A 13,687-nucleotide genomic window follows, 5' to 3' on the forward strand; every position below is an offset into this window, starting at 1 on the left:
TTGCGTCACTTATGGCATTAGGAAGTGGTCTTATTCATGGGTTGAATTATTATATTGCCGAATTAAGCTAAGTATTTCTTGGTCAACTTAATAATTTGTGCCCACTGGAGGGGAGATATCGGAATGCGTGCGTGTTTTGTCCGTACTTGTGTGTGAAAGTAGTGACCATGATAAATCGACCAAATAGAATTGGATTTTGATTAAATATGACTTGTGTGTAAATACACCACAACAACTTGCAATATCTTTAGTGATAACAGTTCTTGAGGCTAGATGGGACAAATGGACAATAGTGTTGCATCGTTTATTTCATCTTGTATTCCCTAATTGCTTGTTTATGATGGTGTTGCGGCTTCGACATTATTTTTTCCCTCTGTCATAACTGGATAAATTTGGTGATAAAGAGACTATTTATTACCACTTACTGTTAACCCAAATGTTGTGCAAAACATTAAATGTAAGAAGTGTAATTAATACCGTCGGTTTGTTTATACACTTTTCGAGTACTTAATTCCCTGGGCGAATATTTCAACTGCTTTTGGTTGCTGAATACGGTCTTAGACTGGGAGGGCGGGAAGGGAACGGGTATGCAAGCTGTATAAGAGAGTGGTGTGCAGTAGGAATCCAGCTGTCATTTCTAAGGTGTCGTGAATGTGCGTTCGATTTACTCAGCGTCAGGCCAGTGGGAATATGATAAAATTGACTCCCGCTACAAGCATTTGCATTTCGCTGTTGGAAAGCTATTAATTTTCCTTTTGACGAAGATATACAGTATATATTCCACCTGGCATAGATACCTCAATATAATCAAGTTTTTGTCCCTCGCGTGATGTGATTCCAGATTGTAAATAACAGCTCACCGTACTGAGCTAAATGACACGCTACATTGATTTGGTAATTGTATTAGCTACTCTAGTCCGCAGTCAACTTTTCGCGAGTTTACTTATATTGGGACAGAATTTGAGGTATATATGTCTAGTTGTTGTTCATTTATCAGTGAGAGGATGGTAGTTTTTAAATGTGATGGATAGTTATCAATAACTCGAGTTTAATTAATTTTTGGATATGCCATTAACAGATCCCAGTCAAAGATACGGTTAATCGAAAGTAATAATGTTAATGATGAACTGAAGACAACCTCTAAATTAGGCAGAGTAGTAAAGAACAAAATTAAAGGAAGGTTCATAGATAAATCATAAAGGGAATTGATTCATGTAGTAACGAGGTTCATCTTCAGTAACAGTCTTTAGGAAACCTTAAAGTAAAGTGTGGTGAGAGTATAAAGCATCAAATATACATCGAATGGATAAACAACATAAAAATAGTGCGTTGAATAGTTTATGGGAAATTAAATGAAAGTATTATTTTACCAGAATTTGACAGGTGTAAAGTGAACGACAGCAGCAGCAATATTGACGAAGCCGAGTCTTGAAGTGCTCCAGGTCTCTTGAAAGGCACCTGCTGAATACTGTACTGTACTTGTATCTCTGAGAAGGTTATTATTAAATAAAAAAAAATATCATATTATTGGTGTGTGTGGGTGTACATTATGTTGATGAATGAATGAACAAATACGCGTGGTTAGTACAGTCATCATATCTGAGGGTTGGCGACCACAGTCCTCCAATTGGTCTTGGGCTGTTTTTATCAATCCTCTGAGGTTTTGTATCTGACTAAAAACCACCTACGTCAGGATTACGGTAGAGGTGAAAGTGACGTATCAGTGTATGTCATAATGGTCTTTATGGCTGAAAACATGCTGATTATTTTTTTTTTTTACGAACCTGCTAATAAAAGTTCAGGTTTATTACACTGGTTGTTCACCGAGCATCACAGTCCATGCAAGAGAGTAATCATAATTTTATTGATGTAAATATCATTTGTTCAGCTGTGTACACTCGTCTTCTTTTCGTTATATTTGAAGTAAAGAAGAAAGGGTTGAGTAATATTTGTATTATAATTACACCATTAAACATAGTTATTGTACTTAATAATTTACTTTAGGAACACCCTGCAAGTACAGTATATACAATTTATCTTATGTATGACCTATTGGCGTTACTAATTAAATTACATGAACTATGAAATGAAGGACATGTACAGAGTATCGTAGGACGAATATATTTTGTCACGAACACTATCCTGGACGGGTGTATGAATAAACCCACGCCTGGTGATCGAGCTGGTGACTAGCTGGGTAGATGTAGTGTGTGTACTGGGAGAAAGCCTCAATGATGTCTGGTAGAGCTATGCCAAGCGGTTAACCAGTTTTTGGCTGGGAGAAAAACATCATCCTAACCTAACCTAACCCGGCAGTGCCACTAGAGCGAGGTCTCGTTGCCTGTGTGAAAATTAGAGAAGGTATTTGCTTGGAGGATGACTGCCAGAAGATCAGTTAAGAAAGGTGGGCATAATTCTGACTGAATCTAAAAATTTAACATACAGTAATTGGCTGGGAGCCATTCGTCCACGAATAGTTGGGAGGGGGGGGGGGGTGTACTGTGCCCTGTATGACACAATAATTACCAGGGGCCCTGTCATAAAAAAACATCGTCAGCACGAGAGCAGTTGACAGCGCTTGACATTCCTGCAACTTGAATGCCTCACTTACAGAACTTACGTCAGACGAACGTTCACCTGCCATCCGCCTGCCTGTGGTATGCGACGTTTAATGTAGATTTTTCCTAAGACTTGAAAATATTTAGCCGTGAGAATTATAAACCAGTTTGTGTTGTTGTGTGAAGCCTAACCTGTAAGTCTTCCTCTTTGGTGTTAAGCCCAAATCTTGTGAAGGATTGTAGCTGCCTTCTGTTTCTGTATCCCCGATGAAATAATTTTTTTTAATTATTCTTGAAATTCATACATTTTGTTTTAGGTGTTGCTATGACTGTATCTTCCTGCGTGTCTGTATGTATGCCTAAAAAAGGGGGGCATCAAAAACAGATAACCAAAGAACTAACCATCATAACTAGTAAAATTCAAACTGACGGGAGAGCCTGTCAGTCTTACCGTCTTTCCGCCCGTGACAGCTTATTTAATTACACGTACCGTACTTGATAGCCGTGGGCGTTTAAATTCTTCCCTTTTTTTTTAATAATAACGATCCGAGTCATCATTTATCGTCTTTTTTTTGTGCGAGTCGAGTTGTACTGTTTTATTGATAAGTTATAAATAAGTGATTCACATAAAAAAAAAACATCATCTTATACTGTAGTTGTCTGTGTTCGTCAGTCATTGATTTGCCTCGTACCGGGAGCTTTAAACCAAGGCATTCCAACCTCCCTCCCTCTCAACCTCTGAACTTATGCCTCACGCTCGGTCTCTTCCCCCTCTCTCTCTCCCTCTACCCCAACCCTCTCCTCCCCACCCCTCCCACACTCTCTCTCGCTAGTGTGTTTTATTCCGTTAGTGTTTCACCTCTTTCATTTCAGTTTCACCATTTACTTTTCTGTTTCACTTTTTCCTTTTGTTTCATCTTTTACTTTTCTGTTTCGCCTTTTCCGTGAGTTTGTTTCCCTTTTCGCCAATTTGTTTCCCCTTTCGTTAGTTCGTTGCCCTTTCCATCTGTGCTACATTTCCTGTTTTACTTACTCATTAACACACTGCCTTTTCAATCAGAACTTTGTCTTTTGTAAATAACATATCTTTTCCATACATATATTGTCTTGTCCTTGTGTTTATTACATTTTCCATAAGTTTATAACTTTTCCATTAACTTATTTAACCTTTCCCATTAACTGACAACCTTTCCCATTAACTTATGACCTTCTCCATTAGCTTATTATCATTTCCATTATGATATTACCTTTCTCGCCTGACTGTTGTCGTTGCATGTGCTGACTCGTAAAAAGAAAGAAGCAGTATTGCAGCGTGTGGGTGGTATTTACTGGTGTGGTCACGTACGCATACTCAATACATAGGAAGTGGTGACTTGATGTTGTATCTCGTCTATTGTCGTGTGTGGTTCGGGTTTACTGCATCATTATTACTCATCTCTTCTTAAATTATGTTCCCTCCCAAAAAAACAATGAAGTCGTCTTGTAATTGTGTATCATAATTTCTCTTCTTCCCGTACTAACTCCACTCATCCTACACGACCACCATATCTCTGTTGCTTTTATTTTTTCCTTCATAATGTTACAAACTTCGCATCCGTATAGTATCACTGACCACACACACACACATATATATACGTTTTCACTGATTTTAGTTATAATTGCAGTGTGTCTCATTTGTTAATAAGTTTGTTTTTTTTCCAAAGTGTTTCTGTGCTAATATTATTATTTTTTATTACGCATCTCCCGTCTGATGTTACTGTACTTCCTTAGTGTACAAAATAGTTTACATGTTTAATAATAAAACCGTGGAAATGAGACGTGTAGTGGTGAAGAGAATGTGAGATACGAGTAACTATCTCCGTTAAAGGGCTGGAGGTAAAGCATAGGAATGAAGGAAACTGCAGTGGACTTCTTGATTTGACGTATACTGTACATGTATTAGGTACACACGGCCCCCCCCCCCCCGTTTTTTTACCCAACCCTTATTACTAATATATCTGTCCAATCTATATTTGAAACTTCCTAACGAGTTCAAGTTATTGATGGTGATTCAGTAACTTGTACCAACCACTCATCGACAACTATTTCCGAACCACTTTACCTAATCCTTTCCTAAATATAAGTTTATCTAATTTGAAACTATTGCTACATGTTCACTCATAATTTGATAGTTTATATGACACTTTTAAATGACGTAATAATACCAGGTAACGAGTTTTCAATTAAGTTACCAAGTGGCGGGTAAAGCTATCACGCGTGAAGTTCAGGGACAAAGTTTTATTAGCGATGGTGTGATTATTATCAATCCCACCATCGGGGAGATACTGACACACGCAACCCAACTACTAGACCGGGGAGATAATATGATACAGTGCATGGTGCTGGAGGACACACACACATGACCTAAGAGCTTCTCCCTCTCCCACTTAACCACAATGCTCTCCACCTTCCCCCAGGTACTGCCACTTCTACAAGGCTTCCCTCCTACACTTACACCAACATTACACGTTACTACACTATACTCTACTGTACACCGGCACACATGGTGATCGGACAACCTCGTAATCATTTTTTTTTTATACTTTATCGGGTTTGTAGGTTTTTAGCGTTTATCTTGTGTCGTATTTGATTAATGAATCACAAGTCTGTAAGCAAACTTTTGGACTTGTGAATAAACTACGTCTCTGGGAGGGGAATTAAGATACGTAATTTTATTTTATTGTTTTTTTTCATGGTCGTAATGTAGAGGGTTGTCACAGTCATCATCTCCTAGCTTATAATTCCGTGGCTATTCGGCGACAGTCTAAATAGGTTAGGACACGCAAAATCATCTTTCCTGACCTACCAATCATCAGGTGTTGACTCCAGTAGATAGTATGTATCCAAGCGCTAATTCTGATGTGTCGATACGAACAGGTGTGTAACAGGTGTGTGTCCCAAACTTCACACTCAAAAGTCAGCTGTATCTGATCACGAAATCCGCCGTGTGTCAAGACAAATTTAATACATAATTAGTAATCAATGTTTGTTGTAAAATATTTTAAAAATATTTTGTCAACAGAACATGAATGCTCACCCCACCAACTAGGCTCTTTGTAACAGCCTTGTCCAATTCTGGCGATGCAATAAGTATTATTGCATGAAGTATCATGCTGCAGTTGCGTGCAAAATTATACAATAACCTCCGGTCACCATCAATATTTTGGACAATTTAGGTCACAGCTTAATATACTGTAGTCATCAAGCAGAATTCGTTGCACTTTGCTACCGTTTTCAACAAGATCACTGACTGAATAAGGCTTCGGGTTGAACTGTGACCTGCTTTTTAATGTAGGTCAGTGTGCATAATAATCTATTGATGTATACTGTATATAGTCATCCCTGTTTTGTTTTATAAATGAATAGAACATATGCAGTTACTTTTTTTTTGCCATTTGTTTAAACACGAGTCAAAATCATGTTAAATGGTTGCTTCAGAATTGGTTTTCACACCCTTGGATATCATAATTATACAGTACTGTATTGTTTCATACAGCACTATGCAGTATTGTTGTTGTGGCTTGATATCACCTTCCTGAAAGAAAGAAAAATAAAGTACAGTAAGTAGAACTAGAAGTCGAAGATCTCACAGGAACTATGAATTTAATTTTATGTAACTATAAGTTATAACAAGTTTCTGCACCATAAAATAGGCAGAGCTTAGATACAAATTTTGGACAAATATAATATGGGTCAGATTATACCTTCTCAATTGCCTGTGTTTATTCAGGTCACTGTGATGTACATTATTATCTCTCTTGAGCTTTAAGTTGGAGGAGTATTAAGTAGTTTTTTCTTCTCTCCAGGCGTGCCCACACACTAACAACACTGGTGTTTATGATCTGCTTCCTGTTGTATGAAGCTCTCACTCCTCCTGATGAGGATATGGTCGACAACACCAAAAGGTATGCAACCATAAAGGTACTGTACAGTCTGTTATGTGTCTTGTGCATTGATATACTGTACATTTCTGTAGTTTCAGGCTGTCAACTTTATAGAGCAGGGACAGTACATTACTATGAAGACTTAAGGCGTCTGTATGTCAGAAATCAATTATTACCATAAAGAGAGTAGTTAAACTTATGCCTTGTGATATCTAGTCTACCAGGTTTGGGCTGATGGAGTTAAATTACCTTTGCTGATTAACCAATTAAGTAACTTAATTACCCATTAGTTGAAATTTAAAGTACTGTGCTGTACAGGTTAACTACCCCAGATTATTATTTTTATTTCAATTAACTTTCTTGCAATTGGGTAGGCTTCAGCACCCCCACCAGCATTAATCATGTCACCCAAGTAACAGAACTCATTGACACAGTCCAGGTAAAGATTCCCCAGTGTTGAGTTTCTCCACCTTTACTACTGAGATGTGGTTACCTGTCTACAGTATACAGGACACTTAAATTCAGCAACATCTTGCACTTTGCCATCTATTCTACTGCACCTCTTGTGTACCCATATTCCATACTTGCTGTTTATCATTAAGTTTCTGCCAATACCTTTCTTACAGACAGAACATGGCCATTTTCCACTTTCCACCACCGGTCCCCATCCTCACCACTAAGCAATGCTTTTATTTTTACAAAATTCACTCTGACTCTTCCATCCTTCCATTTCTTAGGTTTCTCCACTGCCTCTCCAAGACTGTCTGATATCAGTATACTGTATACTAATTCATCAGCTTACAACAACTCCTAGGGTAGACCAGTCTTAAAGTCTTGTGATATAATATCCTCCAGCACCATGGTAAACTGAAGGGGGCTCAAGACAGACCCCTGAAAGATCCCTGTTCTCACATCAAATTTCTCACATGTTATTAGAAGAATAAAACTATGAGCTGGTTAAGTGAATGAGCAGGAGACTAAATACAGTAGAGCACTGTATACATTTTTAGATGAATTCATTTTTTTTAATAAAGGAAACAATAATAATGAAAGGAAATCAGTAACGACTTGAAAGAAAAATTCAAATCTGTAAATTTCAGTTGGATGACTGTCTAGAAACAAATTCATAAATTGTCAGGGGCAGTATTGTATACAGAATGATATAACATACTTTAGGATTTTTATTCCCTTTGTTGTATTACTTTGGTATTCTGTACAATCTACCTGTAAGTAAAACAACATATTTTCCAACTGATATTATTTTTTTTTCAGAGGTTTAGTTGCCAGTGTGTCTGCATTTATCCTCTTGGGAGTAACTGTAACACCAGATGGACCATTTAAGCGACCACACCCAGCCATCTGGAGGTTCACCTTTATCATCTCCATCGTTTATGAGCTTGGCCTTATATTTATGTTATATCAAGTATGTGCCAAGTCCCTTTTGATTTTTCAGAGTGAATATGATGATGGTTCACAATTTGGTTAAAAAATTTCAGATGTAAAGGAAATTGGTTACAAAATGTAATTCTTGCTTCTCTAAAGAAATATATTATCTCATCATCATCATAGTTATCACCAGTGTTTTATATCCATATTCCATGCTTATGTGGGTTAGCTGTGATTCCCTGATGGCAGCTCTCCATGCTGCAGTCTCTTGCAGCCTCTCTCATCAGGTTCTTAACTCTGGCATCAAATTTTATAAAAAATTTTCCATGTCATTCTTGGCCTGCCTCTGGCTCTCCTCCCCTCTACATTTACTGATGGACCTGTTGACGTAATTGTTATCTCTCAATTTTTCTGTATGCCGAAACCATCTGAGCCTTCTTCCTCTAGTCAAAACTTTGCCAACATTCTCTACATCCACCTTAACCTCTTGGCTGTGAACAGAGTTTCCTATCTTTCAATGTGACACTACATCCCACAGCTTTTGTTTTAGTTTATGATCATTGGGAATGTAAGAACAGTAAAATTATATTAAATATATGTTAGAAAGATTGAATGGAAGTACAGTACAGTCATGTTGAATGAGACTGAAGATTATGTGGAAGAATAAAAGATATGACTTGTTGATATAAAATGTGAATTAAAAGGAATTAATTTTGCAAAGAGTTTTATACTTAACATAAAAAATAATACAGTATACTGTACTTTTTACTATATAATGTACAGTGTTTTTAAAGGACAAGGACATTTAAATTTAATGGTAGCAGCTTATCATAGTCAAGTAAATGAGATATTGGTTTGAATTTGAACCCAAAATATTTTCATCCACAACTCTCATATTGATCAGTACATAGAATAAAATACATTTCTCCAATGAGCAAATATTGGTGGTAAAGTAACAGTTAGTTGCCTGTGCCTCACTGACTGTATCATTGTGGTTGGTATCATGAATAAAATATCATCAATACAACATTTATAGTCCTGTACATGCAATTCTAGACTTGGTCTGAGTTAGCTCCAGATTGTACCAAGTGTCTCCTTTGAGATACAGTAATTGATATTGTTTGGGAAATCTGTCTGATTTTTTTTAAGTTATCTAATTTTTATTCTCCAGCCACAACTTTTGATTTCCAGGGAACTTGGTTTTCACCCTGTAGACCTGCTGACTATATGTGAGTTGACTGATCCCAACTCAGTTTGAAAATTGAATATCAGAATTAATCCTTTATTTTTCTTTCTTTCTAGAGTGCGTCCGGTGCCCGTCAATTATTGAAACACATTGACCCTAAGTTGGGGGAACCCATGGAGGAGAAAGATTATGGGGGAAACTGTCACTTATATGATCAGGAAAACCCAGACGACCCATATCATAATATAAAGGTGAGTTGATCGCATCTTGTGATTAGTGTCTAGTTATGCCAGTAGTAAATCGGTTACCTGTCATGAAGCTTTAATGGTCTGGACTCTGGAGGTTTTGCAGATGGCTTGAGATACAGTGCATTAGTTTAATCTGCACAATAGAACCACCTGTTGTCTTACTTTGAATGCGTGGCAGGATGTTACCAAAATATGCTTTGTTCAAGAATCAATGTGAGAGAATATGGTGAGGAAATTGAGTTGAAAGTAGGGGGTCCATTAAGGGTTTGTGTTTAGCCACCATCTGTTTATCTTAGTGTCATAGGCAGTATTGCAAGATTTTAGGATCAGTCTACCTTATGAGTTATTTTATGCTGCTGATGTAGTGTTGGTAGTGGATAGTGTTGAAGAGGTAATGGGGAAATTTAAGAAGTGGAAGGTTAGGTTAGGTTGAAGGGTATGAGAGTAAATGTGACCAAAATTAAAGTATTGATTAGTGGCGTGGGTGAAGGACCTGTGGTGGATAATAGAAAATAGCAATATGCTGTCTGAGAAAGGCATTGGCAGTGACTGTGGAAGGTCGGTACACAAGACGTACAAACTGTCAACAGGATGTGACATGATCATTGCTGGAGGTGATGCCAAAGCTAAACTAGGGCAAGAGTCGGAAGCGGCTGGAAGAAGTTTAGGAAGCTGTTGCATATATTGATGTTCATTTTCAAATCTGACGTCTCCCTTCCTTCCTCTACTCCCCATGTACGTATATATTAGTAAACAGTGTGATTGATTTAGTTATTTTCTACCCCAACAGGATAAAACAGACCTATTTGTGCCACTACATTTCTTTGGGTGGTGGTTAAAGACACTGCTGCTACGAGACTGGTGGCTCTGCTGGGTTATCTCGGTCATGTTTGAGATTCTGGAGTACACGCTAGAGCACCAGCTACCCAACTTCTCCGAGTGCTGGTGGGATCATGTAAGTCTAGTTGTGGTGATAGATTCATGTTTCCTAGGTTATATTTTGTTAGTTTTTTAGTGATTTATTATTATTTTATTATTATTATTTGTATTATTATTATTATTATTATTTTGGATGATGCTAAGTTGTGTGAAGTGACAAGGATAAATCTGATATATATATACGTATTGTCTTGTTTTTGAAGGGTAACTCTTTAGTAGAACACATCTTTTATGGTAGTAAGAGTTACTCGCTGCTCTTAATTCTGGCCACCCTGCGATATAGCAAGAAAGGGGTTTGCAAGAATGAATTATTTTTGTATAATTAATAAGGGTAGAGTATACAGTAGTGACCCCATTACCCATTTACTGCACAGCTAGTCCATTGGGTGTAGTGAGTCTTGTAACCCTACCCTGTGTGTTTCTGTTACCAATGATAGATGAGAGCAAAAACAATCTGCATGGATAAAATAAGGATGAAAAGAAGGGAGAGATTGAAGTAATGATGAATTAAATACACCTTCACATCCTGGCTTTGGGCTAAACAAAATGAACGAGATATTGAGAGACTCGAAGGTTAAGAGCAATTGGTGTGGTGGTGCTGTGTGATGGATGCTGTCCAGGAGGGGAGAAAATAAAGGAAAGAGAGAAGTTTTGGAAAGCCCTGAATAACTACTGTCTTTGAAACCTTTGCTTACATGGGACAAATATTTTTTTTTTGTAGCTTCAAATTTTCATGAACCGAATCTTTGTAAATCAGGGACCTACAGTACTTGTATGTAATGGAAGTCCATGTGCATTAATGGTTCTGAATACAGAAATTTTATTTATGGTCAACTTTTTAGGAATGTAATCCTTCCCATGTATCAAGAGACACCAGTATACAGTGCATATGAAGCAATATTGTTGAAATTGGGGGATACAATATTTTTTATCACTAATTCAGTCTCCTAGAAAGATGGTGGACTTGTATAAATGCCAACAATGATATGAAAGTTTTCATTAATCTATTTTATTATAATAATTAAATAATAACAATTAATGGTTTATTGAAAGAGCATGGCAGCCGGGAGGCTGAAAATATAGTTACGTAATTGGGGAATGGATATCTTGATTGACAAATAATATACGTACACGTAACATAAGTGATACAAATATGATATATAATAACTACTGTAGGTGGGGAGAAGGTTATACTACAGGGCATTTTAACATCGGGACAGTGCAAAGAGGTGAGATTGACTGGGAGTGAATACACTGGTGGATTACATGTTGTGATAATTTTTGCAATGATTGGGACTGGGCTGTTCTTATAGCGATCAGTACATGGAAATGGAATTCTCTTATCACAATATACATTAGTTTTTGCAGGAAAGTAAAAAGTAAATACTGTAGTGAAGTTGATGTTGCTCACATGATAACCCATTGTTTATCAACTTACGCTATGTTTCAACAAGTATGTGAGCATGCAGTACACACACTGAGAAATATACAGATACATCCAAGTACAGTACAATATATACTGTACAGTTATTTTCATTAATTTATAACTGTAATTTGTGTAATATTCTTCCTCAGTAGATTTTAATTATTGTATGCTGCTGTACATTCTGTTATCTCTGTCACTTGCTTGGGGACTGTTGAGTATATTTATTATTATATAATTACACAGAAAATGGTAATGGAACCTCATGATTAATTTTTTCTTTAATTATTACCCCCGTATATATTTATGAACAGATTAAGACATGCAACATTGCCTAACACACACTGCTGAAGTAAACTCAATGGCTGATCCCACACCACCGACTACAGCCATTTTTACTTTGATTATGTCCAAGATGTATTTGGATTGAAAAATTTAGTTTGACTTTCTCTTTTCAGTGGAAGTTATGGGGTGTAAGCAGCTTGGGCTAATGAGCTGCTCCTGAATATGAGTTTATTTAATTGCTTTTTTACCTCCACTTTCAGTTCTACGGCTCTACATGCAATTCCTGAGCTCTTATGAGTCATGTGCATAATAATCCAGATGAAACTGTTGCATGCTAATTTATTTTGTCCAATGTTTTATTGCTTCTCTAATTATATACAGTATATAAAAAATTCTAGTATGTAATATTGTGCCATGACAAAACAAAAACATTTTATTTCCTATTTTGCTGTAATCTTAAAACTTTTTTAATTGTTTTATGTACATGATCTTTAAAACCTGACATAGCCTCCAGACAACACATTTATATATACACATGCAGTTATTTCTTTCGTGATACTAATGACAGTGCTTTGAATTATTAGTACAGTATTGTTATTGTATGTACAGTACAGTATTATCTTAAACACTTGTTTCTAGTAGAATGAAGAGAGTGCATGAGCAGAGAACTATTGGATGAAGAGTTTCTTTTTTAAGATATTTCTTGTAGCTAGACATTATAAGTCTGACTCTCCTAACCCCTTGTATTGGTTTTTAGTCGACGATTATGTTCATTTTTGTTGTTTTTTCCTACGCACATTTTTCAGCAGTTTTCCGATCATCGATTTTTATTTTTTCTAGTGGATAATGGATGCCCTATTGTGTAATGGTCTGGGTATCTACTGTGGGCTTCAATCTCTAAAGTATTTCTCCATGAAGACTTACCACTGGAGAGGCCTCTGGAACATCCCCACATACAGGTACTGTAGACCACTAAACCTGCTTCCGGGAATGTGAGAACCTTGCTTTTGTCCGTGTCTTATGCCGGCACATTGTGTTTAATTTTGGTTTTGCAAGTGGACAGTCTTTGTGAACTGACTTTGTTAGATTAGAATGATATCTGTCAAGCAAATGAGTTTTAGAAGATGATAGAAGTGTATAGTAAGTTTATTTCATATTATCTTAGAGCATGAGGAAAGTTGAATCAGATTGTGGAATGTCCAACTGCCTTAGAATGCCCAGACTGTAATAGTATTTTTTTTCCCCTTTTCAGCCAGTAGTGATTAAAAACAGACAAACCTAAATTTACACCTTATTAACCAAGCATAATGGTAACTTTTGTCATGTACAGAGGGAAACTTCGGCGCATCATGGCGCAGTTTGGGCCGTATGTGTGGGTGGATTATGACTGGAAACCTCTCTCTTCCCTTGGTCGCTGGTTCTCCATGCTAGGGATAATTGCCATAGTAAGTTGACGAAGGATTCTGTTTGACATGTTTGAAAAAAGTTATGTATTTATGTGTAGAAAATTTAGAGTAGACGTGAAGAAAGTTATGCAATGAAGTCAAGAAAATTTAGAGTAGATATGAAGAAAGTTATACGTTTAAGGGAATAGAATTTAAAGTAGATGTAATAAAAGACAAGATGATAGATGTTTATATGCCTTATTATGCAGTCACTGAAGATTTTGTTGACTTGAATGTTAAATGGTTTGCTAAACATCCCCCAAAGCTTTACACTAGTCCCCAGTTGATTTACAT

General features: G+C 36.8%; 1 protein-coding gene across 2 annotated transcripts in view; it reads left to right on the forward strand.

Moving 5' to 3' along the window:
* Window positions 1-13,687, forward strand: part of LOC121868701 (phosphatidylserine synthase 2-like) — a 37,754-nt gene that overhangs the window by 8,739 nt on the left and 15,328 nt on the right. For both annotated transcript variants that reach the window (XM_042369542.1, XM_042369550.1), the window contains exons 3-8: window positions 6,404-6,502; window positions 7,754-7,904; window positions 9,170-9,304; window positions 10,092-10,256; window positions 12,789-12,907; window positions 13,279-13,393. In XM_042369542.1, coding sequence (XP_042225476.1) covers window positions 6,404-6,502; window positions 7,754-7,904; window positions 9,170-9,304; window positions 10,092-10,256; window positions 12,789-12,907; window positions 13,279-13,393 — 784 coding nt within the window. The remainder of the gene's footprint in view (window positions 1-6,403; window positions 6,503-7,753; window positions 7,905-9,169; window positions 9,305-10,091; window positions 10,257-12,788; window positions 12,908-13,278; window positions 13,394-13,687) is intronic.

This window comes from Homarus americanus, unplaced genomic scaffold, assembly GCF_018991925.1.
Source record: "Homarus americanus isolate GMGI-L3 unplaced genomic scaffold, GMGI_Hamer_2.0 scaffold32583, whole genome shotgun sequence".
Taxonomy (NCBI): Eukaryota; Metazoa; Arthropoda; class Malacostraca; order Decapoda; family Nephropidae; genus Homarus; species Homarus americanus.